The following is a 27,930-nucleotide window of genomic DNA, read 5'->3' on the forward strand; positions in this document are numbered from 1 at the left end:
ATCAATCGTACAATACCTCCACCATGGACATCCATCAAGTGGATAAATACCAAAAGGCATTTGCCCGTCGACGGTCGTCGCTCTTTTTTTTGTGAGTGTGCTTAATCCAAGCACTCTACTAGACACTAGACGATGGATACTAGATACAAACTATAATATATATACACCTCCCTCCAGGGAGTGACTGCTTCTTATCCTTCCACTTGGCTGGACATTGAATTAAAAGACCAATTATATTGATTTTTATGCAAAAAAAGTGGTTTATATATGTATCCATTGTATTGTATAATAAAACAATATAAACTAGTAACAAAGCAACATGATCTCTGCGGTTTAGGAACATCCATATCATCCTCACTTTCCGATCATAATTCAGTTTCATCATACAAGTTTAATGCCATTTTAACCTGCAAAACTCTTTAAAACTTACGTACGTAGATATATGAACCCAACTAGGGCGCTTTTTTTCTTTCATTTTCATTCACTTTAGGTATAAAAATAGTATATGTATACGATATAGTAGATATAGTATGACTTAGACTTAGCAGGCGATCGAGGTCACCATTGGATGATGACATGAAATAGACTTTGGATAGACTTTAATAGAGAGTGTGTGTGATGGGCATCTCCTGCTGAAGGTTCCATGAGGATTGTAAGCTTGGGCCTGTGGATAAACGCAGTTTTCAGTTTCCGGTTCGGGATAAGCAGTGTGTAGCTTCGGTTGCTAATCATATTCCTGTTTAATGGTCAAAGGTTGTTCGGCACTTGGATCCGTTTTGCTGGCAGTCGATGTCCCTGATCCTGTTGCTGTTCCGCTGGAGGTTGTTAGCTTATTACTTTTGATTAGGTTGGCAGCTGTGGAGCTGAGGGGTATGGTCACATATTGGTTGCCATCTGTGGGAGACAGAAGTTAGTCAAGTTCTAGCCTGATTTTGGGCCGGATTACTCACCTTCCTCAGCGTGCAGTTGCAAGTGTCCGGTCCGTATCAGTTGCCTCAACATTTTGGGCGGTATGTTGGCAAACGAGGCGGCTGGATAGACATACTTGCTGTCCGCCGAGGCACCTCCTCCTGATGCTCCCGCTGCCGCTCCTGTGGACGTCGAAGGTCCGTTCTCAGTCTGATAGTTCAACGCTGGCATGGGCTTGGAGCCCGCTCCCGTGGCTGAGGTGGTTGCCGTTGCCCCGGAACTTCCCGCTGCGGCTGGCGGGGCAGGAGCAACCTCTGTTTTGCTGGCCACCGTGGCCACCGCCTTGCTGCTGGCCACCTCGATTACCTCGGCACCCGGCATCTCCACGTCGGAGGAGTCATCCGATTCGTTGCCCGACGATGTCGGCGATCGCTCATCCTAGAACAAATCAAGTTAGACAGACAGTCGATTAGTGGTGCAGCCAAACAGTCTGGTACCGATGATCTCGAGGCTTAGCCTCGAGTTCTAAGAGATCTCCTCCCGAGCCGTAGCCAGATCTGGCTCCGGGACTGCTGTTCTATATGCCAGCCAAGTGCTGGGTGCAAAAAGACAAGGCAGAATTAAGTACGAAAAAAAAGCCAATATGTTTGAACCAAATATGGCGCGAAATTGCGTATAAGTGCTGGCCAGGCTGTTTGCCGGCACGCATCTCAATGAGATGGCGTTGCCTTAAATGTGCACACGCGTTAAAGAATTTAGAATATTGATTTCTGACTCTCGGGCGAGCGACGTGCACATCGCCATGTCTGGTATCGTTCGCGTCATTTTAATTTTGATTAGTGTCAGGCAGGGACGACGAGCACAGGCACAGTCGCTGGCAAAAAAAATAAATCAAAATAATTGCAAACTGTAACAATGCGATCGCCATTTTGTGCGAGGGAGATCGCAAATTGCATTGCGCATACGCCGCGTGCCCCTGCCACAGACTTCCAATGAAATTGTAGCAGCAACTGCTGCAACAGCACCACTAGCAATTCAGAAAAGGTAAAATCGCATTGTTGCCGACTGTCGACCAAAATGGGCGTCGTCATCGCCATCGTCTGCCGCCGCTAACCAGTCGCCTCGCCAGTGCAGTGGATCTGGCAGCGGCCGGACGACCGCCTTTTGAGTGACAGCACCAAGACATTTTAATTAGCAAGACCAGCGACGACAAACTGTCTCCAAGTTGCCATGATACACTTGCCGCACTACCAACTACCAGCAGCAGCAGCGGCAACTGTTGTTACGCTCGCGGTTTTCAGTTGCACCACAAAAGCTGCAAAAAAAACAAGGAGGAGGAGGAGGCACTAGACTGGCTGAAAGTGGAGCTGCTCATGTAAAGGTTACTGCTATAAGACCAAGTTTGCATTTAATATGGCCATAAAGATGATCTGGTCTGAGCCCTGTCCGGCCCGTCCACAAATCATTTTTATCTGCAAAAACAAACAATCGAATTCCAATTAGTGGAATATGTCTTCTTCCGACTTATCTAATCGCTACTGACTCTCTGTGTGGGGATTTTAATTGACAGACCTCCCACAACCTCAGCGATTTCACTTAATTTTTGCCATTAGAATTCGACACACAAAGCTAATAATTTCAACAATAATCGAGTACACACTAGGGAAGCCATTAAAATAAAAAATTAAATAAAAAGAAAAGCAAAAAAAGATGAACCGCCCCCGGGTGGACTCGAACCACCAACCTTTCGGTTAACAGCCGAACGCGCTAACCGATTGCGCCACGGAGGCTCTTGGAAGCGCCCTGGCGAAGTGCCCATCATAGCTTGCTTCGTTCTAGTTTCCCTTAAATATGATTAGATTAATAAACTGCTTAGTATATGGTCTAGCAGCTTTTGTTATAAATAAAATGACATACTATGTCTATCATTTCTTTGCCAAAATAATATGTTCTCGTACATTTTTGTCTATTTCTGGGAAGTATATATAACAAGAACATAATTGAACAGCAATTCCCAAAGCTTTTATTCCCTTTTCTATATACTGACTTGGCCAAAATGCAGTGCCATTTTCAATTTGTACTTTATCAATTTTTGATTAAATTTCAGCAGCAGAAGGAGGAGCAGCAGCAGGACGAGATTCATCGAAGATGGCTTCCAGTGGAGCTGCAACTTGCCAAATTGATAGTCGTGTGTCGTGCGCAAATGCCGAGCGTGTCTCATTAAATGACAATTAGAGTTTGAGCCTGGCCTGGTCTGGTCTGGCTTGGCAAAAAAAAAAACAATCGAATCGAATCGGAGCGAAAAGCGAGAACCCTCCTTGAACCCTCCCCCTGCCATCCGCCCATCCGCCCGCAGATACTGTTGGCAATTGGCTGGATGGAATGCCACTGGCCAGGCCAATGGCATGCAATTTATATAAAAATAATGCCTGGCATTGTCCGGCCTCGGAGGCTTCGTCGAGCAGGCTGGGGGTTTTGCAGTAGAGCCTGCGATAAATGCAATTATATAGAAATTTGTCTTGCTGTGATATGTGCGGCATGTTGTTGTTGCTACTGCTGATGGTGTTGTTGCAGTTGCAGCAGCTACTGGCTGTGGCCATCGGTAGCTCCAAAAATAGGCAGTTTGGGAAAGGCTAATAATAAATGTTGGCAATAGTCAGTCAGCGAGTCGTCAAAGCATTGAATGAATGAATTTTCAAATTGGCTAACTGACATTCACAACCAAGGTGGCATTTTATGTGCCCCAAAAGTGAATGCGAGTCAATTCGGTGGCTGCCACAGTAGCAACTCCAAGCTGCAACCAGCAAACCAACAACCCAGCAAGCTGCAACTCGTGTGGTGTCGTGTGACCTACACCACCGACGACTGACTCAAGTGATTGACGGATGGCACATTTGCCAATTGATTAGTTGTTTTTACCAAAATGGTTGCTGCCACAAAACAAAAGGCGACAACTTTGTGGCAGTCAGCACCCGCTTCAATCGCTTCAAAAGAAGGAACAGCAGCCGCTCAAGCTTGCCACAAAATCAACAGCAGCAGCAGCAACATCAATGGAAAAAAAAAAAACAAAACAACAAAACAGTGTTGGCCCATTCTCAGTTTAGACCCGGCTGTGATCGTTCAGTATTTGGCCAATAAACATTTGCATTTTGCATGTTGTTCTCAGTTGTTTTTGGCTGTAGCTGTTGCTGCTACTGCTACTGCTTTTCCTGCTACCGGTGATTCCGTGTACATCTACCGACACTGATAACTTAAAGCCGAAAACAAAGGAATAGCCAAATGCGCCCAACTCTCCGCCGAGCAGCGGGCTCCATTGATGCTGGCGCTTTCAATGAAAACATAAAAATAAAAATGCAAATTAAGCCTGGCAAACGAAAGCACTTAAATCTAACGCACAATTGCCCAGGGAATGGGGCAGGAATGACAGTGGCACGAAAAGGGGTGAAAAGTGGTGATTTCTAAGAGGGACTTAGTATTAGAGAGTAGTAAGGATAATAGTTCTATAAGACAGTATGTCATTTAAGATGGATATACAATCTTAAGGATATACAATTCTTTTTCTCCAAATTCTTGTATTAAAAACTCCGCTACTTTAACTCTTAAAACCTTAAATAAAAACTACAAATATCTGAGGCACTGTGGCTAAGCATTTTGTAGGAGGAATTACACAATCAGAACCACAGGACAGCGGCAAGCATTCTCAACAGGAAACGTAAAGGCAAATGTTATGGGATGGCTGGCTGGCTGGCTTGCTGGCTTAGCAAAATGGGGCGGCTGGTGGAAACAAAAGCCGAAAGCTAAGGCCCAAGTCAGTTGACACGAAACGGCAACAAGCGAACAACCACATCAGCGGAGGCAGTAGCAGTAGCAGCAGTGGCAGCAGAAGTAGCAACAACCAAAATGAAAAGAGGCAGGAACGACACTGGCCAAGACGACACTGCGTAGACATTTGCCAGCTAAGCTCCAAGGGGAGGTTGGCCATTTGGTCTTCTCTTCACAATTGTCGCTACTGTTGTCGTCGTAGCATCCGGGCCAAGCGGCCACAATATGGAGTTTTAAAGCGTTTATATCCGCAAAGCTTTCTTGCCGGCTTTTCTGTTTTTGGTCAAATCACTGTTTTTTTTTGTTTTCTTTGCTCTGTGGTTACACGGATTCACGCGCAAAGAAAGCGGCCAGGCCAACAGGAAGTAGAGAGTCTCAATACGATTACGATTCCGATTCGGATTCGGATTCAATTCGAATCGCAAGTCGTGAGTCTTTTTCCACCCAAAAAATCGCGTGGAAAGTTCAAATTCATTAGTTTAGTTCAGGGAGCGGGTACTGCGAGTCAGTTATGATGGGAATTAGCATCTATTTAAATGTCATGGCCGCATTAAGATGCCACGATTGCTGCGAGAGTACGAGAAACGAGCTTATTGTTTTCAGTTCAGCAATTATTTGGCCAAATTGCGAGGGCTAACCTGCCGCAACATCTAGCCTACACTGAGCGGACTCCTTTACTGCTTTGGAATATCCTTAATTTTGTATTATTTTGTTGGTAGTAGATTTCTTTTGATGCAACAACCAAAACGATTGTCCTCAGGCCTAATTATGCGTGCGCCGACAGGCGAACAAGCCGCCACAGGATAGCAGGACAGCAGGCCTGAGATGAAACGCCACCGATTAGCTTCTGCTAGCCACTGCCCTACTGGTACTGGGCCCCCCCTTAATTCCTGCAATTTATGATGGGCACTAACAACCGCAAAACCTGGCCAAAACAAATGAAATGAAGTCGGACGCAAACAAGCGGGCGAACAAACAGTTGAATGGAAATTGCAATTATACGGATACCGCAGGAGCTCAGCTCGGCGTATGTTAAGTGAACCGAAGGACAGTGGTGGGGACCTAGTGTGTTTTCGATGTGGGTGCAGCCCCTGTCCCACCGCCCCTTCCAGAGGACAAAGTGAGTTCGATGTTTAGCTAGATTTAGGAAAAACTGTGGACATCTCCGACTAACTAACCATACAATCTGGAGCCACTGACAGCGTGTAAACTTAAGAGACTACAAGAAAAGGGGTATTTAATGATTTAGTATTAGAGACTATATATTAGGCCCAAAAAACCAATTGAAAAATCAGTTTCAGCCCCTTTAAAATTGTGTCATTTTACAAAAATGAACAAATCCAACACATGACAGAAAGGCATCTATAAAATTCGATCGGATCGGAGCGTGCCCACGCCCACAACCGAAAGTAAAATATTTCCATTGCTGATTTCATACATTTTTTTGTGTTTTTTATTTTGTATTTTGCAAAAAAATAAACTGGTTACACCCAACCAAACGTCTGAATAAATTTCATCAAATATATACTACATATAGGGGGTATACTATGGAGAGATATAAAGAGATACGTCATTTTGTAGCGGGCTGGTGTAAATTGAATTTTCATGCCGCGAAGAGGAGGACTGGGACCACTCATTTGTTTGCCCATTTGTCCCCACGCAGCCAATGTATATAAAGCCCGGCCCAAAATGGAATTGCTGAGCAAGTTTCAGCTCTCAAGACTCAGTGAGTCTATAAAATCTAATACGCACACGAGCGAGCAGCCCGCAAGTCCCGCCCACAGGTCGGCTAGCTTTATGTAGGAACGACTATATAAAATATAAGTGCCTAATCAAATCGGCGGGAGTCGGGCTTAAGAGAGCCCCATGTGGCAAGAGCAGCGGCCTATGGGTGGGACTGGACTGGCACTATATATCTTTTCGTTCGGGCTCAGGGCTCCTCAAGTCGGGATCGTTCTCTTAAGTTGCCCCAAAACGGGTTTCTCCTCGGGTCTCTCAGTTCCGACTCAAGAGTTGCGTATCCGACGGATTCGTTTTCAGTCTGTGAGTAACTTTGAGTAGCGACGATCGAGGAGCTGGGTCTTTTGATTTTTGCTTCGGCATTTCGAAAGACGTGAAAAGTTCAGAAATATTCAAAGTACTGGAAAAGTGTGTGAAGAAAATTGATTAAAGAACTTAAAAGATGGTGACTTGAAACTCCAAAGAGGTGATCACATGGTGATCTGGGTTTGTGGAACATAATAATGGAGAGCGAGGCCTAAGCTTGAGTTTAAAAAACGGGTGAGTAAGAATATTTAAAATTAGAGTGTTTTTTATAAAATGTGTTGATAAGAGAAGTTTAAAAAAATAATATTAAAGAGAGAAACACTTTTGTCTTGGCTTTCATAAATTGATATATGTCATTTTGAAAAAAGTGTTCAAGTCTGCCCTTTTTTTCCGAGAAACCATATCTAGGTCTCCTTCACCGTGGTCTCTCCTACTAGTTTGGTTAATAAATTAAAGCAGTTAAACACTTTCCATCTAGTAGATCATTCCCTGACCTTTATAGACCAATGATAAGCTCCCAAAATTGAAATTATGGCCGACTAACCGAACAGCTGGGATGCATAGGCCAGATAAGCCACTCGGCGAACTGCAAACAGTAGCCCAGCAGGCCGACAACTCAATCACAGGCCCACAATCACAATCAACCAATGCAATCACACCAGGAGGGGAACCCGGGGGCCACCTTTCAATAGGCCAGAGTTGGCCTATTGGGTTCGCTCGTTTTGTGGGCCCGCCACTGCGACGTCCGCGTCCGAGTCAGGACGGGCCCGGCCACATTTCATAAATCAGCACGAACAGTCAAGGCACTCTCGGTTAATGGAAATGGAAATGTGTGTTCGCCATCGATAGATAGATAGGCTCCCTAGCTGGCTGGCTGGATTGGCCGGCTGGTGAAAACCGCCTGCTGCGAGTCCTGGCTATTTATTGTATTTTAACAACATTATAAACGAGCGTTTAAGTGGCGAGTGTTGGCCCGTTTTGATTTGTGTTAGAATGCAAACTGAAAGACAATAACCAAATATCCCAATATCCGATATCCCCCTCTGATACCGACAAAGCCGTTTCATAATCAGTCGGGACTAGCAGGCAGGCAGGCATAGCTGGCCAAAAGCGAAAAAGCCCCAAGACACCAGCCACCAGGCAGAAAACAACAAAACGGGCAACATGTGGCCCGGCGGCCATAACGCTGTCTGTCGTTTGGGCCGGGTCAAATGTCAAGCACATTATTTTTGTATTTACGTACAATAAATATAAAATGCATGATGCATTTTTGATAGATTTTCATGCCAATAAACAAGCTAAACGAACCGCTAGAATGGTGTTTAGGCCAACACCACAAGCAGCGCCCGACTCGCCAGCACTGAAAAAGCCACAAAAACGACCAAGTCGGCGACGGTTTCAGCGTCGATTCCTCCAACTGTTTCTTCTTACCCCATTGTGTGGGTACATAAATTTCAACCCAAAACCCAAACACAAAAAAAAAAGGAGGAGGATGAGGAGAAAAAAAGACCAGGAAGCTGCGTTTTGTCGGTCCTGGGCCACGGTCTCATATAATTTTGTGTCTATGCAAATGTACGCGGGGTTTTTGCATTGGCCCGACTTTGGTCTGATGTTGAAAAATCGACGACGGGACGATTGGATCAAGTCTGTCAGTTGAGTCAGTCCGGGGTCTGGGGTACTCGCTGCCCGGCTCTGGGACGGAGGAGACCAACCACGTTGACGTTTCGCCAAACAATGCCTTGTTGACACTGATGGAAAATCTGCGTGTCACAAATATCAAAAATTCAATCGTTAGAAAGCGAAGTCAGGACGATCGCAGGCCGGGCTCTCCTTTCTATGACGCTTATGTCCCCTACCGTATCATATATCCCCATTCAGTGATCTGATGATCCGATTCCGAGGGTGGGGCGGAGAAAACTGTCAACTGGCCAGCGCGCTGGGTTATAGATCTTTTCCCGATATGCTAATGCGGGAGTGGATGGGACTGACTAGCCGGGAGTAGCCAAAAATTTAGCATAACAATATGGGCGAAATAATTATAGATTATTGACAGTTCTCGTCATTTGGGGATGGGTAATAAGCTTCAGAGTCTGGGCGATATTGTTCCCACAAAGGATCATCAATAAAGTTTAGAAAAAAGTCCAAGGAGACCTCGATGGTCACAAAAAGAATCGAAATCTTGGCAAAAACGGCCAACTAAATTACTTAACAAGCCGCTGGGCCTGGGACAACGACGTCTTGGATGATTTACTTGTGCGTAGTAATGCAACGCCCGCAATGCTCTCGGATCTGAGCTCTCGGCCTGGTCAGTGGGGCTTCTCCAAAAGCTTCAAGCGGAGGAGCACTCCTCCTCCGTCGATCCAAACGGAGGCACAAGGTAAATGCATGTGAGAAGAAGTATAACTGGGAATGCGCCTCAATTTAAAATGCGAATTACATTATCTGATCAAATGCATTCTTCAGTGCGCTCCAGGAGGAGTATACATTTGTGTGTGCTCCTCCAAGTGGTTGGTCGGTTGGTTGGTTGGTTGGTCATACGAGCCACTCCACACTCCTATGGACACAGAACTCCTCTTTTTCACGAGGATCCCCATCACCATCATCATCGTTATTATCGTCATTATCATCGTCATGTGTTTGCGGAGGCTGCACAAATAAATAAATTTTAAAATACAAACAAGTAGCGCGCGCAAAAAGCGCCGAGTGGAAAATTCGTGACAGCAATTGTTGATGAGCAGCGTGTGAACACCAGCCCCCATCCAGCCACGGTCCATACTCCTTCCCCCATTGCTCTCGATCAAGAACTCAAGATCACAGAATTGAAAAAAAAAAAAAAAATGTTGTCCGGCAAAACGCGTAATATTGAGCGACTAATAGCTGGGGCTTGACTTGAAAGCGAACGACGGAACGACAACAACGGATCCGATCGCTTCGACTTGAAACTGGGGCCGTACACCTCCGCAGTCTAATTAACTCCTACGAGCAGCAGGCCACGGTTTTTAATTAATACAAACACACACACGGAATTACTTTTTATTTATATATTGGGAGATACTATATAACAAGAATCAGATGTATATTAAAGCCCAATAGCAACAATAATAGCTAAACAATCAAGCGGCCCAATCGTGGGCAGCTGAAAGCCAAAGGCGGCCAAATCAAACAAAAGAATTGCACAATTACTACGATCTTTAGAGTCGTTTTGAGGTACTTGTGAAATACCAAGAACTTTGGCTTTTTAAAGAAGGGATGTAGGGAGTTATTGTGGTTTAATTATTAAGAGTTTAGACTTTCTATGACTATAGTTTAGTAAATTTTAGCCAAAACCCCAAGAGTCTGTTGAAGGGAAACTGAAATACAAAAAGTGCGCCAAGCTGTGCCAAGTTGGCCTCTTGATTCCACTCCTTGCGACCACCGCCTCCTTGAAATCAGTGGACCAACGGACTGAGGGACAGACTGACTGACTGACTGAATGTCTGACTGCAGAGACATCAATCTAGAAACGGCAGGCAGAAAGATAGCCGGGACAGACGATTGGCAACTCGTTGAGAGTTGACAATAATGACGATGGGATGTCGTCTTCGTTCGCGTCTGCCTCGCTGACTCGATGACGATGATAGAAAGTAAAAGAACAGAAACGATCTTTGGATGGTAGTGGCAGTGGCCTGCTCTTGCATTTTAACTGCAATTTTAATGAGACGTGGGAAAAAGCCGTCTGCCACGGCCAGAGTCAGAGCCAGAGTGGAGGCTGTCCTCCCATCCTTTCGGTGACCAGAGCTCGTTGCTCGTAATTTGTAAAACTCGCACGTTGCCGGCATTAAGGACATGCAGATTTCTCCTCCCTTCTCTTCCGCCGGCCACCGCGTTTTATTGATCAGCATTTATGGCTATATTTTTAGTGGCAGAGCCTGCACGAGCAGTAACAAATTAGCACTGACAGGCTAACAGGGCCAAGGAGCTCGGGATCTCTCGCTTCCGAGAGACAAAAGACCACCGGCTTGGCATGGCATGGCTTGCCCACTGTCCGGTGTGGCCATTGTGTCCGCTTTGGTGGCACCATGTGGCCGGCCATGTGGCAACGTGGCATGACCATGATCGGCGGCGATTCTAGCCAATTGGACGCCTAGCGTGAGCTTTCTAGGTGGCATCCTCGGCCCAGCGGACAGGCTGAGCTTGTTAAATGTTTGCCGCCAAAGAGAACGGTTCGGAACAAACAAAATGTGTCGAGATGCTCTGCCAGTTAGCCGACTAACTTGCCACCAGTGGCCATACCATCCCATCCCTATTCCTTTCCCCAAACCCAATTCCAATCCCGAAACTACAAAAATTCGTGAGCGTCATTTGAATGGTGTGATAATTTTTGCGCCTTCTGGTGGCAGCTTTGGTGGCAGTGAATTAATTGCGTGCCACATTATAAATTTCAGGCTCCCTTATTAAAGTTTTTAAACACACACACACATGTAAGATTCTCACACGCCACAACAGCGGTGAAAAATTCCAAAAGTGTTGTGGCATGTTGCAAAGTTGTTGGGTGTTGTTGTCGTCGAACGTGTGGGCATGTCAAGGCGTTGTCGCGTAAGTGGCAGCAAACTCAGCAAACTGTATGCCTCAAAGGCTAGGCTGGAAGTTGGAAGCTGATTTCCCCAGATCTTACGCAAATATTGCGCATACGCCGTGTGGTACAAGTAAAAAGTTATCGGTCTTCAAGAATCAGGGATGGACCAGTGTTGGAAAACTAGAGCGTTTTTTTGACCACCTCTAACCCCTGCTCTCTATATTATTTTAATGGGTTTTACCCTCGTATTTCTCTCCCAGTGGTGGCAGCAACAAAAACAAGCCACCAACAGATACGACAATTCTGTTTCTCTTTCTAAAAGCACTAATTTGCATATCAAACGCAGCAATACAACCAAAAAGCAAGCAAAACAGACACCGCCGCCGCCGCGCAGTCGCCTTCCATAACAACAACAGCAACTACAACAAGAACTATAGCAACAATAACAACGTCTGGGGACATGTAACTAATGCATGGACAATGTTTTCTTCCACTTTTTTTTTCCCATTTTGTTTTTTTTTGCAAAAATTTGCGTATTCTGAACGATACGAAATTAAGTAAATTACAATATTGTGCGATGATTGTCGGATAGTTGCAAGTTGTTGCTTTTGTTGTTGTTGTTGTGCTATATTTGTGCGAAATTATTATGGCAATCGATTTTGGACCACACAGGAGGCGGTAGAGGGAGGCATATGGCAAAAGAAGAAGAAAAATAGTAATAAAATTGTCGATAAAATTATTATTGATTACTCATACGCCGCGTGTAACGGGAGGTTGGCAGGCTGGCAGGCAGGCAGTCGGCCTGTCGGGACAACTGCGATGAGCTTTATACAAATAATCGATAACGATGACGATGACGCGATCGCCAGTTAGAGATAGCAATAGCCAGCAATTATTTTCGTCATAAGTCAGCCAATGTGGCGACGACTAGCTTGCACTTTACTACACTGGAAAATTTAGTTACTATGTTAAGTAATTAAAATATGAAATGCAAAGGTTTGAAAACTTGTTGAATGAATTTAATTCATAAATTAACTAATTTAAATATGGAATTTTTCGTTAAATATAATATGATAAGCACTACTATTTCTCTTCATGTACGTTTCAAGCTCGGCTTTTGGCCACCGACGCCGCTGTTGCTGCGGCTGCTGTTGCTTTTGACGTTGTTGTGCTGGTTTTTTCTCTTTTTTTTTTTCTCAGTTGTGTGAGTGCACAGACACAGATACACACACACACATCCACATATACAATTGTTGCGCTCGCACACAAGCTTCCAAATAAGGGACGGCACATGTGAGCTGAGGAAGCTATAACTATCGCTGCAGGCTACGCAAATCTGTGGCGTTTCCACTTTCGCATAGATTTCGACGGAAACCAACGCCTGCCGACAGTCTGGAGTTCAGCGGGTTGATGCAACCGTCACAAAATTGGTTCAGTTGTGCCAGGTGGCGGTGACAAGTCACTGCCACTGCCGATCGCCACAGCCAGACCCCAGACCCCCAAGACCCCCAATACCCAGACCCAAAAGCGATCAACAGCGGTGCGGCCCGGTCGATCAATGGCGACCAGGAGTCGTCTGTTTGTCGGTGTTGCTGGTTGCTGGGTTGCTTGGTTGCTAGTTGCCTGCTTGCTGCTGTCGTGCAACATATGGCAGCGATGACAACGCATGTTAACAGCTTTTTAAAGTCGTTGCACAACGACAACAACAAGAACAATAACAATAACAATAACACAATTCCCAGGCCGATAAGCCTGAATCGATGTTTATTTGTATATCCGAAAGCGTTAACCTTTCGAACCGCAAAAGGATGCCAAATTTGGTTGCAATCCGATATGAAATGTTCCAAAAACTGAAGACAGGAAATCTCACGCGTGCCACCAGGCAGCAGCAGCACGAGCATGAGTGCAACAGTGCAACACTTGGCTCACTGGAGCGGATGGAGCTGGAGTATATTATCCAAAAATGCGGTCTGGCGTGCCTTTGAATTAAGGTATCGATTTAGCCAAGACCTGGACGGGCCAGGCCAGAAGCCAGGCCAGGCCAAACAAAACCAACTCCTTCTGGGGTTGGCTGGTCATCTCGTCAGTCATTTTCATTCATTGTTGGCGCGCGCTCATTGTCGGTGTGAAATTTAGCACAACAGCAACATCACAAGTGGCAGAAGCAACATCAGCAGCAGCAGCAACTTCAGGCAACAAGTGACTGCGGTTGCAATGAATCCGCATAACAGACATACAACAAACGGACGGACGGACTTAAAATGCGGCAAATATTTCTTCTTGTTGCCGCGCCACAGACCGCCGCTGTTGTTCTTGTGGCACGAAAATACTTTTTAAATGCGCTGAAGCGTCAAGTCCGCAGCAGTGCTCCTTTCAACGGATACGGGCCACAGGATCAAGTGTTATAAATGTTAATTCGCAAATAATTGCAGTCGCTTGGAGAGCCAGCCAGGCCCGTCTTAATCGGCGCCAATCAGACAGAAGAAGGTAGGGCCTCTGGACAGGGTCAGAAGATGGTCCATAAACTCTAGAAGCAGCTCTCAACCCAGCCGTTTAATTGAAAATTTATGGCACTTTCATTAGCGCCAAGTTGAAGTATGAAATTAAGTTCTAGCAGAGCTATATCACGATTTTATTTTATTTTTCTTCTCAAAATCATACGTTTGGTTACAAACACACACATAACACATAAGTTGTGTTGATTTCAACATTTTGATTTTATTGTGGGCAGGAAATGAGCTGAACCAAGCCGAACATCGATTGTTGTTAACTTTTGTTAACCGACTGGCGGACTGGCTGTGGGCAGAAGTCGGCTTGCCATCGCCCCGTGTGGGAAGTCCGCGTGTGCTTCATTATATAATGAATTGGGGAGATGGGCTGCCTAGTCCCTTGCTCCACTCCCTCCCCATATCACAATGAAAGAATAAAAAACCCCAATCCAGAACCTAGTTCAAAGTTCTTTTTTTGCTTAAAATTTATTGCGAAAAATGTGTTTTCGCCGAAAAGTACAGTTTTGCGGAAAGTTTTCTGGGATTTCGGGGAAAGTTTCTGCCATCATGGATGTCTGAATAATTGAAATTCCTTGAATGTCTGATAAGTTTGATAATATTTTTGGAGTATTTGAAGGTTTTGGAAGTCAGGTCTGTAGGAATTTGTTTTATTGCCAGCACAATTAGGCAGACATCTTCATGCAAACATGCACAGACTATGAGGGTTGGGAGGGAAAGAAATATTCTCAGCCATAAATTGGTCAGTGAAGCGGAGCTGCCTTTGCCTATATAAGTAGCTAAGGCGGGGAGCGGATCGGCGGAAGAAAGGCCCATAAGTTTCCTATGCCACGCTCCAGTGAATGGGCGTTGCATTGGGCGTGGCTCAAGCGGCGCTAGAAGAAGTGGATGCCACCGTAGTCAGGGGGAAGGTCGCAGTGGCAGTCGCAGTCGCAGAGATTTCATCGGTGGATAGAAAAGAATTTTGATTAACTTGGAAAATCATTGGAGTAAGTCGACAGGGTAAGAAGGGCAAGGGGTTGGGGCATGTGGCATGAGGCATGAGGCAAGGCACACAATGTACGCATTATTTGTTTGCATTGCAGCCAATAATTGCTTAACTAAATGTGAGTCCTGAAAGGCCAAAAGCGCCTCGTTAAGGTCTCAGTCTCAGTCACAGAGGCTCTGAGCCAAAGAGCCAAAGATCCTCTGAGCCGGGCTTTTAAATAATCACAATGAAAGCAAGACAGGCCACTAGCTGGCTACACACAACAAACAAAAAACACAACACAATACAAAGAAATAAGAGAAAAACAAAACGATACGAAACGAAACGTACCGAAACTAAAGAAAAAAACGCTCACAAATTGTCATTTCTTAACCTTTTCAGATTGCGAAGGCGGCGCAGAAGCAGAGGATTCAACAGGAGGCGGCGGCGGCAGTGGCAGTGGCAGGAGGTTGCAAGTTGGCGAGTTGCAAGCTGGCCGCGGCCAGTCGCCAGAAGTTGCCGACTCACAATGTGTGTGCCGCGCGCGGCTTTAAGAAATGCCGAATTCCAGAAGCTGCAGTACAATCAGTTGAATTAAAAAACGAGCGCACAGACAGAGGACGACGGCTGGGATCTTCTGGGGATAACCGAGTACATGTGAGGGGAGGATAAGGGGGTATCCCCCAGTATTCCAGGTTCCTGGGTAGTCCATGGAGGAGGAGGAGGTGGATCTGCGATATCATCGCGTATAGAAGAGAAGGCGCGCGCGCAGCTGCTGCTGCGGCTAGGAAATTAAGAGGACATTGTGGCGGCATGCGGTTAGAACTTGCAGCGGCGGCTTAAACACAAAATCCGCAAGAGGCACACACACACGGATATACAGATGGACTGCAGCATAAGATTCCTTGCGTGGCTGCGTTGTTGGTGGCTTTTGGACAGCTGGACGCTGCCTGACAGAGGTCGCCCTCGTACGTAATCGACGAGCATTGGAAATGCTTTTGGTTTAGCTTTTTGGTTTTGCTTTTGCGTTGGTGCCTCCTCTTGTTGTTGCCTTTGTCCTCCGCCTGGTGCTGCGCACGTGGCCATGTTGGTGACGCGCCAGCCAGGAGCACCAGGAGTAGCAAGCAGGAGCAACAACCAAACAGCAAATCATTGAAATGTCGTTAGAGGCTCGAGCGGCACGCAGCATCGATAGTCAGGAGAACCGCAAAATGCTTTTAATTTCTCAAACTGATATGCACCCCCGTGGCCCCTTCGAGGAAAGAAATAAGGACTGCAGCAGAGCTACAAAATTAGCTTCAGAAAAAGTACAAATAGTACAGATTGTAGGAAAAACTACATAGTTTTCTGTAATTTATTCAAGCAACTTTTCAATCTTTTCAACAGCTTGGAAGGAAATTAATCAAGCCATAAATGGGTTGCGGCATTACACAAAAAATAATTAAATTTAGAATTGAAATTGTCAGAGAAAAACTGTTATGCAAACTCACTAAAAGGCAAATAAAATTATTGAATAAATACGAAATCATAAAAGCCAACAAACTTGCAGATATTTTGTTTTATTTCGGCTGGTTGGGAGTGGGCGGCGTGGCTTGAATGATGATGCGCAGGTGAGTGAGACCATAGAAGGTAAGCCTATGTGGCAAAGACACCCGCGCAGAGTCGGATGGATCGTACTCTCGATAGAGCCGAGATGTTGGCCAACCCACTGCAAGTTGGCAATTAACCTTGGCTGGACAAAGAGTTGGCGGTGGCGGCGGCGGCAGTAGAACGACCTACAGCAGCAGCGACAGCCCGCGTTATGACTTTTATCAGTCAGTCAGCTGGCGAGACTACACAGCAAGAAAAACACCCCCAGGTATGGGGAGAGGGGAATAATATTTATTTTTATGCTTAGTTTCGCTTGGTGTAACCGCCACAACTGATGACCTGAACCGGCGTTGGTGTCACACCCACTACATTTTGGATTTCATTCATCGCCCCAGCTGAATGGAGCCACCAGAGACAGAGAGGGTCTGATCCGCAGAGATAGAGACGGAGACGGAGGAGATCGTGGCACACGTCATCGGGGCAGCCAAGACAAGAGGCCAGCCGAGATCCGAGAGTCGAGAGCCAAGAGGCAATGCCTACGCCAAAAAGTATCGTGGCATTGAAAAGTACGAGCCACCAAACGCGATTTGCATGCCAAGCGGAGTGACTGACTTGGTGGTGCATGACGAGAGCTCTGTGGCTCTGGTGGCTCTGATCGATTTATGAACTCGTCGTTGGCTTTGTTGTCATGACGTCACACAGGCCTCCCAGCCAAAAGAAGCCCCCGCAGCCAAATAGCATTTCACAGCGAAGCGGAAGCTCTTTTTCTTTCCAAAACATTGAAAAGGAAAACAGAAACGAATGCTTCGAATTCATTCATGGAGAGTAGCAGCAGCAGCAGCAGTAGATCGGCCCACTCGCCGAGTTGAAAGATTATTATTTTCAGTGTGTAGGCTAAAAAAACTAGAAACTTTGGGGTTTTGGGGTTCGGAGTCTGGAGGCTTGCAGCTTGTAGCTCGTGGCTTATCTAAACGCTCTTAACCTTGCTCTTGAAATAGCTGAAAAAATGAGTGTGTTTGGGTTTCGGGCACTTTTACATTACACTTCTGTAGTTGTTTTGTAATTTTTGTAATATTATAATGTGTGTTTTGTTGATTTTTGTTTATTGTTTTATAATATTGCGCTAAATAATATATATATATATTTATATACTCATCGTATAGATACTATTTTGTGGTTGTTTTTTAAACATATGTCGATTGCTTATGAAATAGATTGCTTTATGGTTATTGGGGGGCGCATTGCACGACCAACTAAGTTATAAAATTTAACTAGGATTAAGTTATTGCTTTGCCTTTCTGTTTGACAGAAACATGATCGGTAGTAGGTCCTTTCAATTAACACATAAAAAGTAAATAAATTAACTTTAAATTTGATGTGGGATAGGGTGAGAGAGGGCTTTGAGCTGCTCTTAATTTGGTATTTTAACTGAAATGTACAATAAATATTAGTAGGGAGATAGAAGCGAGCAGCTCAAAGGTTACTGAGCGGCTGTGTCGCCACAGTTGCCACAAAAGTCATGCAACATTCCGATTAGTAATAGCCAAACAGATTCAAAAGACACTAACGGCCAATCGATCGAATAAAAATAACTATAAGCTTGTAAGTACACTAACATTAAGCTAAACGAATCCGGAAAATACGCTTATATCGCTTATATCTTTATGGAGCACGCTCATCAAACACAGATACAGATACACTCACTCACTCACACTCTGGCGCGCTGGCACGCCGGCACACTCGCAGGATAATGGCTGCCGGCGCATTCGACGCACTCTCTTGTATCCTTATTTGCTATCAACTTGCAAGGATATGTAGGTCCTGCAAGCGCACACTCTAGACTCTGTACAGCGAACTTGAGGAAGTCCTCTTTAGATAAAGTTTCCCTCTAAGTACTATCGTATATATGTTTACTCTTCTGTTTATTTTCTTTCGTAAATATTATTGCACTTATTGCTTAAAAAAATGGACTAACTAAAGCAGTCTCGGCTGTGTCTCGATGTCTCTAGTGTCTCTAGTGGTTCGGTAGAATGGCACTGGGTTAGAAGCTGCAGCTGATTCATGTGTATGACAATTGATCTATTGCTATGGGGAATTATGTATAAATAGGCTGCAGGAGGAGCTGTTGCTTGTCTATGGCACAGTCGCCTTTAAATAAGAGTCTTGACTAGTAAATAAAACGCGTAAATAATAATGCTTTAATGCATTAATCAAAAAATAAAATCAAACACAAAACACTTTCGATAAACAACGAACAAAACGAGCGGCGAGATCGTATTGGCCATGGATCCGAAATTCGATCGAGCCACATTGTTGCACTTTGGATCTGCTAATCATAAAAAACTGCTGTTCTAACTAGACTGGCTTGGTTGGTGCGGCTATCGGTTCTAAATTGTCCATATAAAGAGCTGAAGGTCTAATAAGATTCTACTTTTCAACTTAAAAGATAATAATTTTTCAAATAATCAACAAAAAGATGAAATACTTCAGCCACACCAACCATTCTCCAGATATTGCCTAAAAGGATCTCAAGGATATCTCTAAATGTCCTAGCGCTGCGCATGTGTGTGCGACATATGCGAGTGCGTCGAGTGCGGCGGCGGCACATGGGGCACGTGCGCATGGTGGGCATGCCCGCCGTACGCCTGGGCGTGGGACAGGGGCGACGCCTGGCCGCCACTGTAGCCGGACTGCATCAGGCTCTGCTCGAGGCTGTAGTGCGAGGGCGGTGCCGGCGGGTGTGCCAAATGAGCGTGCCCGTGGTGGCCGTAAATCAATTGTCTTACTTTGGAGTCCTCGTCGGCGATGTTGTAGCTGAGCTCCGTCTCCTCGAAGCCCGTGGCCGACATCCGTTGGTCGCCGCCACCGACGCTCGGCGGATCCGGCGAATTGAGGCAGGTCTGGATGAGCTGCTTGCCCGCCTCCGAGGTGATCATCGGCTGGAGCTTCCGCGTGGCAAATGTGTAGACGTGGCCCGTTTCGCTGGCCACCAGTAGCATCACCTGCGTTCCGGTCAGAGTGGACAGCTCGTAGGCCTGCAAAGTGGACAGAGAGAGAGAGTGTGGAGTTAGTTACCGTGTTAAGTACTTATCGGTTGGGATATCGGGATTTGGAAGGAGGGGTAGTTGCCGGCCAGGAAACTGTCGAGGCGTGTGTAGCCCAAGCGGCACATAAATTTCCCCACCGAACTATGCGATTATGTTGCAGCGATAAGATGGCCGGCGAGGCAACGGCGGCACTGTGCCTCTTTTTCTTTAAAAATTACCAGAGATGGCAGCGTGATTTCTTTATTTTTTTAATAAAAAACTAAATATAAACAATAATGTTTAGAAGCTTAAAAGCTAATCGTTTTCTCACTTTGTAATATCGTGTTTGTAAAGAAAATAAAACCATAACCAGATCTCGGGTTGGAGAAATCGGCAAGTCAGCAGCACACCCACGCAACTGGGCCAGAAGTCACGCAAGCATCGCGATGGCGGGTTGCCTGGCTGCCTGCTCCCGTGATAACACCTCCTCGTGCCTAGTTTCGGCTTCTCCACATTAGACGGTAGCCTAAGCTGCCTATCAACAGCTCGTAATTACTATAAAAGCGATAAAGTCGCTGTCTGGCTGTCTGGCTGTCGGCTGCTGCTGCTCTGGAGGCACAAGAACACAGCGCATAAATAACTGCTCCAGCTACTCCGGGCTACCAAGTGGCGGACCAAGAATATAATATTAATATTAATGAAATTGTTGTACACATTGTTGGCGAGTCTCTGGATTGGGATCGCATCGATTCAGATCGGATTGCTTTCCAAGTGGAGACCTGAAGAGCTGTGGAGTTGGGGGCATCTCCTCCTCCATCCAACCAATACATCGATTGGCTGCCAATTTTATGTGTAACATGTGTAAAGGCAAACAATTGACACGGTCTGGTCCGAAAGCGGAATCTGAATTCCATTTCGATTCAGATTCTGAATCGGAATCGGAATCTGAGTAGGTGTCGATTGTGGCTGGGCCTTTTGGGCCAAGCCTAGCTCCGCGATCCACCGCCAACAGGGCCAACAATTCATGTCAATTTGAATTTCGAACAAAGACAAAAGGACACGACACGCGGCAGAAGGAGGCATAGGCATAGGCTCTGGAGAGGATATAGCCCCGAAAGCGATGACAGGACAAGAGGTAGCCCCAGAGACCGGAGGCCAGATGGAGAGTCATTTGTTAGAAGCCGATTGTTGCCTGTTCTTCTGTTCTGTTGCATGTGGCAAGCCAAAAGGCAAGCCGACGCGGCGAAGGCCAAGCCAGCCAGCCAGCCAGCCAGCCGCGCCGGAGCCTCTTGGCCTGGCTTTCGGGGCCGACTTATCTGGCCACAATCTGCCGCGAGTATCAATACGCTTCCGTGCTGCCTTCGAGCTCCTTGCCACAAACAATTCCCAGCGAGCTTCAGCGAGGCTGCCTCGTGATTTCAATTTAACACCTTTTGGCGGCATTTTGCGCCTGTGTTTGCCCTTTTGGCCAAAACCGATTGTCGGTAACTGGGCTGGGAACCAGGCTCTTAGACCCAGACCCAAACCCAGACATTGCATTATGCAGAAGCGCTTTCGCTTCCAACTGCTCCTCAGATAGCCACCAACCCACGCACTCTGGGCCAGCAAATGAGATCACTTCTGGACATTAGCTCACTTTTCACTTTTGTGACCTTTTTTGGACTCTGGCCGACCAACCGACCGCCCGCCCACCCACGCTTGCCACACAGATCCGCTGGCCAGATCGAAATGACCAAAATTGGCCAGTGGAAAGCACGCGAACAGGTTGTCGCCGCCCGTCTGTGGGCCAAGTTCATTGGCCGCAATTTGTTGGTATAGGGATTGCGGATTGCAGATTTCCGATTTCTGATTTCTGATTTCTGAAACTGCGCCCGGTGGAAGCGCCAACTCGCCTGGCCATTGTCTGCCCGTCAAGTGTCCAGTGTCTGGACATGGGACAGCGATGAGGGATGGACATCAAAGTCACCAAATCGATATTATTCCTGAAAGGCAAAAAACAGCAGTCTCGGGTGTGCGCCTGTCATAAGTTTGGGTCTTCGAGAGCAGAAATCTGGAGCCTGCCTCCCAGGGGTCAAATATTATGTGAGTGAGTGCACCCCTTTACCTCAAACTGCCAGCTACCAGCTAACATTTTTTTTTTGGAAACAACAGACTCTCCTGCTTGGCCTGGTTGGGTCAAGTATTTCATAAGATTTTGTGACTCTGGCAGAGATCGTGCTGGGATCGTGATTTAGCGCCGCGATGTTGATGCTTTTTGTTTCTGATTTCGATCGGGAGGTTCGGCTTGGCGGAGAAGTCTATTTAGAAAATGTGAAAAATTTCATATGCAGGAGCAGGAGTTTGCGTGTGAAAATTGGTCATTTGAAAATGCCAGAGACCACAAGGAATGGGGCTATACTACTGCCTACTGCCTCCTGCCACTGCCCCATCACGCAGTTGTTGGGGGAGAGACTGGGCTGCTTAGGACTCTCCTTTTGAATGCAATTGCGGCGGCAAATTAACATTTTATGAAGCCGAAAACAAAGGGAAATGCGGAATCGTGGGCTACCGCGCTTACCCAACGCCGCCAAAGGAGTCGGCCAGAGGATCTGTTCGCCAGCTACTGTTCTGGAGCTGCAGCCAAGTACAGTGGTTAGAGGGCTTCAGAAGATTAACAGAAAAGTGAATCATTTGAGAGCCTCCCCTTTGGATAAAAATTAATCACTCCCTTCCTTGGGCTTTCCTTATCAGAACCTTCAAGCTTTTGAAATAAATTTTAAACTTCCAATACGCTGGGCTGGAACCACTGTGCCGATGGCCACATGACGATATGGAGACGGAGAGAGTCAGAACAATGCCAGGTTCGGAGCTTTGGACTGGGAATGCGACTCCTCGAAGCATTTATTAATTGCACATGCGCTCGAAACGTGGCCCAATGTCGACATCCCAATTCCGCAGCCAATCGAGGAGGAGGAGGAGGAGCAGGAGCTGGAGGCGCTGGAGGAGCTATACCGATCTTACCTTCTTCATGATGCCAGTTTTGCGCTTGGAGAAGGTCGTGTAGCGACGCAGCTTGTTGTCGATATATTCCATTTTGATTTTGACACGTCCCTTTGTCTTCTTGCCGTTGGCGGGCGGAGATTTTTTGTTCGGCAGCGGGTTGTAGCCATCGACGTTGTCGTCCACGCCGGCACTGGTGACGCTCCCGGCGGCGCCGCAGTTGTCCAGGCCCTGGAGCGTGAGTCCACCTCCGGCGGACCGATGATGATCCTCATAGCAGTCGCTTCCCGATCGCTTCAGACCCCGCTGTTGCTGTTGCTGCTGTTGTTGGTGTTGCTGCTGCTGTTGTTGTTGCTGCTGCTGGGAGGCATGCTGGGGGCTGTGGTGGGAGGTCTGACTGTTGCCCAGGGTCTGACACTGGCCAGTGGGTGGACCACCGGCACCGGGATTCGGTCGCTGCATCGACGGGCCGCCCATGTTCTGGAGGAGGCCGCCGGAGGGCGGACGGGCACCCAGGGCGGCCACCGCCGGATTGCCGTACATGTCCGCCTGGTCGGCGAGACTGAGACCTATACTACTCATCGAGTAGTTGAGGTTGTAGCGCGAGTCGCCCCGCGTCGGATCCATTCTGAGGTAAAAGTTCTCCACCGTGGAGCCGTAGAAATCCAAGGCACCGCGCGCGTCTATTATTGCGTCTACCTTGCCTAGCAATCCGAAATCAGAAATCCGGCCGCGGCACACTTTGCCAGCCGCCTAGCGCCCGTATTTGATTCTTAATTCCAAAAATAACACACAAAACACACACCGCGCGCACACAACGCGATACTATTCTGTCGATTTGCTGGCCGCTTAGCTGCGCCGCTGCTGCGTTTGCCTGTTTGCCGTTCGCCTGGGGGCTGCTGCCGCCGTTGCAGGCTACCCTATGCAGTCTTTTTGGCCCGCTTTATCAAAATTATTAACAATTTCGGAGGGCGAAACGCGAATTTTTTGGCTGCAACGCCGCGATTTTGCAACACGCACGCACACACAAACACAAACACACAGCCACTTGGGGCAAAATTGACAGCTGACAGCCCGTTACCAGGGATGCAGCAAAAAAGTTCAGAAAGTGTTGCAAAAGCTCAGCGGTTGGGCGCCAAATTTAAATGTTTCCTTGAAAGCTTAAGTCCTTTTTGGAGTTCTTAATCCTGTTGTGTGTTGTGCGCTGTTATTTGATGATTCTTTTTTTATTTGCTCCTTTGGATTATATGGTTTTAGAGTTGTAGAGTTTTTTTCTTGATACGCCTTTGTAAGTTTTCGATTTTAGATTTTCAATTTTTGATTCAGGTGTTCAGGCCTTTTTTAGTTTTGGGCTTAACGGTTATCGCTTGTTTCGCTTAGTTATTGACAAAAATTATTTGATTCATCTGTGGCGGCTGCATTTAGGCGACTTATTTGTCACTCTGGCACTTGTTTGGACCGTTTACTTTATTTGTGGCGATTTTATTGTTGTTCATTCCAAATACGAGTATCGGATCGAGGCGGCGAACGGTCGAGAGCTAAACTTGCGATCGAATGATGGCGTTGTGCTTCAGATGGCGTGCAAATAAAAAATAATACGTATACGCCGCTCGTTCCAAACTTGGCCCAAACCACGCTGCTCACCCTAGGCCCGATCGGGCATTTACAATCCGACGAAGTTTGCCGAAGCCGACCGAAGTGCTCAGAAGACTCTCTTCCGGTCAGAAGACTCGTCTACATCTCTCTCTCTTCGATGCGACGAAAGAGTAGTCTTTTGTACATAAGGTTTTTTTTGTGTTTTGTTTGTTACTTTTTTTCATTCTGGTGCCGTCTTTCATTTTGCAGAGGCGGCTATGTTTATGGCTTAATTAATTAGATATGTCACGGATACACAATGGATCTGTGTGTGTGTGTGTGTTGGTGGAGAGTATCTCGTGCCACGCCCCCATATGCATACTCATTCGTTCGCCACGCAAGCGCATAGATATTGAAAAAAAAAGAAAACTTTTAGGCTCCTCCTCCATCCGAAAAGTTCGTGATTGAATTTTGTAATTACTTTAAACGCCATTTTAGCACCAGACTCTCCGCTTATCAGACCGTCTGATTAAGTTAATTTGTTATTTTGTGTTTTGTAATTTCTTACTTTTTTACTCGCTCCCCCAGCAGTATTCGCTCCGTTGTCTTTATTTTTTTAAACATTCAGTCCCCGATGACGACAAAAAGCGATACACTTAAACTATGCCAGGAATTTTTCAGAGCCGGCCAATATGGTCAGAATGCTCTAGAGGATTTGCGTGGTGGGCCCACTTGTACACAGGAGCACGAGTATTTCGCCATGTCCTTAAATAGAGGTTCGCAAGAAAATTCTGCCGAGGAGGGATGGCAGGCTATGGAAAAGGGGGCTGGCCACTGGCCACTGGCCACGTGCAGTGACTAACAGATAGCCGGAGAGATATGGCCTCTAGCTGGATGAGTACATTTCGATACATCGATACACTCACCCGGGGGCTCCTGCTCCCCTACCACTTCATCCTGCGCTTCTCCAGCGGATGATGCATTCCACGCTGCGACTTTTCCCCCAGCTGGAAATGGTCATCGTTGCCTTTTCCAGCCAGCAACCAGCCAGGCCTTGTCGCCAGCTTGTCTCTTCCGCGAATAGGCCAGCTCGGAGCCTGGATCTGGGTCCGATTCCAGGACCAAAGACCAAAGACCACAGATCACAACATCAAACTCCAGATGATGAGATGATGTCCGATGTCCACATCGAAGATGATGTCGTACCGCCGCAACCACCACCACCGCTGCCGCGCATTTAATTAGAATGAAATATAGGAACTCGGGACGCGGATCGGATAGGATCCAATCTTGCAGCTCCTCCTCGATGGTTTGTCTACCTGCCTGGGCTGCCTAATGATTTAAATTAATCATAATGACTGTCAAAATAGAACGTTTGCCGCTGGCCTCGTCTCATATAAGGATCGATACACGCAGCGGGCACCCGGTCATATGCCTTTAAAAGGCACTGAGAGAAAATGTTTAGAGAAATTTAATAAACTTTATAGTGATGCTAAGAGCTCTTGAGTTCTAGGGAGGATAGCTAGGACTATAGTTTTCTATACCAGTTGTTCTTAAGATTAATAAGTTGATTATTATAACACATAACCCCATTGCACCTCTCTTTTAAGGGCTTCTGGACTATGTTCCAAAGGACTAACAGACCATTTAATGGATTTCAACTTAAATAAGACTTAAATTATTTATTTATAAATAGTTTTAAACACCTTAAAATTAGAATAAGACAATTATAGTTCTCTAAATATCAACTGCCTAGGCCCAAAGCCTAGTCTATTAGATTTTATGGACTCTGACTATTTTCTCCAACTGCATTTGGCTGCAGCTCCTGGTCCTGGTGACATTTCATCATACTCACACGGCCTGATACTGGTGCTGTGCTTTTGGCCTGGTCTAAGGTTCTCACAATTGTAGACGCGTTCTGTGCAGCGCTTACTAATTGGTTAGTTGGCTGCAGGCTACAGGCTGCTGGCTGCAAACCAGGAGGCTGCAGCATCAGTCTCCTCCAGAGTCCGGTGACCCCTCTCGCTTTCCACCCCTTTCTCCGACTCTTTCGCTGGCTCCAGAGCGGCTGTCTTTCTAGGCGAACGTCAGATTGTCTGGGCCTTGGCTCAGCTGGGAACAACATCGGCAACATGTTGCTGTATTTTCCTTCTTATTTTTTTTACCATTGAATTTTCCATGGAATTTTGCTGCCACTGAACATTTCTAATACTTAATTATTTGCGAGCGTTGGCTTTTCGTTCTACGTGCTTTTATTTCAGCTATTGGGGGCTATGGTTATGGTAGTCCGTATTATGCAATCCTCTTAACCGAGTTCACCTTCAACAAAAAAACAGCGATCATCGAGGTGTTTAACATATTCATGCCGGACTATATTCCCGGAATATATTTTTAAACTCTGAAAAAAGTTTGTTCCATTTACGATTTCGAACAAAATTTTTGATTTGCCGTTTTAGTTTGGCCCATGCAGGCACTAATATATACCCAAGTATTATATATAGACGTGTTTTTTGACTATTTTTAGAGTTTCTTGGGCATTCGCCATAAGCCCAAGCCAAAGTGTTTTAAATAGTCTAAATATGTAAATTTGGTTTTCTCTTTTTTTTTTAGTGGACTAAGTCACTTGTGGACTTGGGAGTCAGCAGAGAAGTAAGTGGAATAAATGGACTGTTTAAAAACTATATGCATTATAGAAAAATAGCAAAAAGTTGAACTAGTAAAGCACACTGCCATATAGAGATGAGATTCAAGATCAGAGAGCTCTCAATGCGAAGTGAATATCTGATTGAATGCAACAACGTGGCACTTGGGGCACATGCATCACCAAAAACTCAGGTGTCTAATTGGGCGCTGGGGTGACAATGAACCACTTAACCGCGGACTAAGCCCAAGCCGCAGATTGACAATGGCCGGGGGGAAGAAAACCGCCAACGCCAAGCCATCGGGCATCGGGCCATCGGGCAAGTTACCAAGTCAAAGTCTGGGGCCGAACCAATTGGCAATTGGTACAGGCGATCGCAATGTTACTTGCCTCATGAATAACTCATAAGGATGCGACTTGGACCCCGGGATCTCTGAATCGAAATCGGTTTCGGGATCGAGGTTTTTTTATTTCGGGGTTCCTGAGGCAATCGACTGGGGCACACAGCCTTTTGTTACAATTTAAATAAAATTGCGGCCCTGGCGAGACAGCAAACCAAACAAAAAGAAAATCAGACATTACCCCACTCTGGGTCTGGGATTTCTTTTAGGCCAGAGAAGTACCGTACCACCTACCTACCGTCTGGTCATCCGTCCGGTTACAGGAAACAAAAGCACCGCTACAATCATAAAACGATTAACAGGTCGTGACCATTTCACCTGATTACCGACCACCACCGACTCATTTGCATGCAGCCCGTCGATTCTTTGGCACTGTGACAAGTGCAGGCGTCGACGGAAGTTCAGACCCCAAAGACTAAACCCAACTCCCTCCCATTCCATCCCATGCCAGCCCTTCTTCCGTCCTGGCCAGCAACTTCCTCGCCAGCAATACACAATATTTAATTATGAAAATAAAGAAGCAAGTCAGAGATTGCTGCGTGCTTTGCATGATAGTTGGCCATTTGACTCGGTGACTTTTTGCCGTCGGTTGACGTCAGTTGGTTAGTTGGGGGAAAAGACTGGCTTGGGACCTCTACAAATTAGAACAGAATTATCCCACGCATCTCGGATAATGTACGCGAAATACTTGATCGATTGCCAGCGATCTATAGTTTGTTGTTGCTACTGTTGCTGCTGCAGTTGCTGTGTTGCACTCCAGTAGCAACAACAACGATGTCAGACAACGAGGATCGTTGCAGACAGTCGCGAAATCATCAGAAACAGCAGCTTGGGATCGTTCGTCGATGGCACAACAAATTTCAGCGCGTAGAACGGTAACTTATTTTTTTCCAACCCGCTAACTAAGGGGTA

General features: G+C 46.2%; 1 protein-coding gene, 1 long non-coding RNA gene and 1 other non-coding gene across 3 annotated transcripts; 1 reads left to right on the plus strand and 2 right to left on the minus strand.

Moving 5' to 3' along the window:
- Positions 1-234: 234 nt before the first annotated feature.
- LOC6494256 (serum response factor homolog) lies at positions 235-23,995 on the minus strand. The gene is made up of 4 exons (XM_001960620.4): positions 22,423-23,995; positions 19,183-19,431; positions 951-1,347; positions 235-894 (listed from the first exon to the last, which is right to left on the minus strand). Exons 1-4 carry the CDS (start codon positions 23,026-23,028, stop codon positions 725-727), a joined length of 1,422 nt encoding a protein of 473 aa, XP_001960656.1. The 5' UTR covers positions 23,029-23,995; the 3' UTR covers positions 235-724.
- Trnan-guu lies at positions 2,626-2,699 on the minus strand. Its single transcript has one exon. It is a non-coding gene; the product is annotated as a tRNA-Asn (tRNA).
- On the plus strand, positions 6,267-16,339 carry LOC123257200. The gene is made up of 2 exons (XR_006507205.1): positions 6,267-7,011; positions 15,209-16,339. It is a non-coding gene; the product is annotated as an uncharacterized LOC123257200 (long non-coding RNA).
- Positions 23,996-27,930: the final 3,935 nt, after the last annotated feature.

This window comes from Drosophila ananassae, chromosome 3L (assembly GCF_017639315.1).
Source record: "Drosophila ananassae strain 14024-0371.13 chromosome 3L, ASM1763931v2, whole genome shotgun sequence".
Classification (NCBI taxonomy): Eukaryota; Metazoa; Arthropoda; class Insecta; order Diptera; family Drosophilidae; genus Drosophila; species Drosophila ananassae.

Bases quoted from the DNA above. Each gene is read 5' to 3' on its own strand.
- LOC6494256 (XM_001960620.4), bottom strand. From the start codon at position 23,028: ATGGATCCGACGCGGGGCGACTCGCGCTACAACCTCAACTACTCGATG. The intron at 1,348-19,182 runs GTAAGACAATTG...GATTTGTTCTAG, and splicing joins TCGCCGACGAGGACTCCAAA to GATGAGCGATCGCCGACATC. The intron at 895-950 runs GTGAGTAATCCG...TGTCTCCCACAG, and splicing joins GCAACTGCACGCTGAGGAAG to ATGGCAACCAATATGTGACC.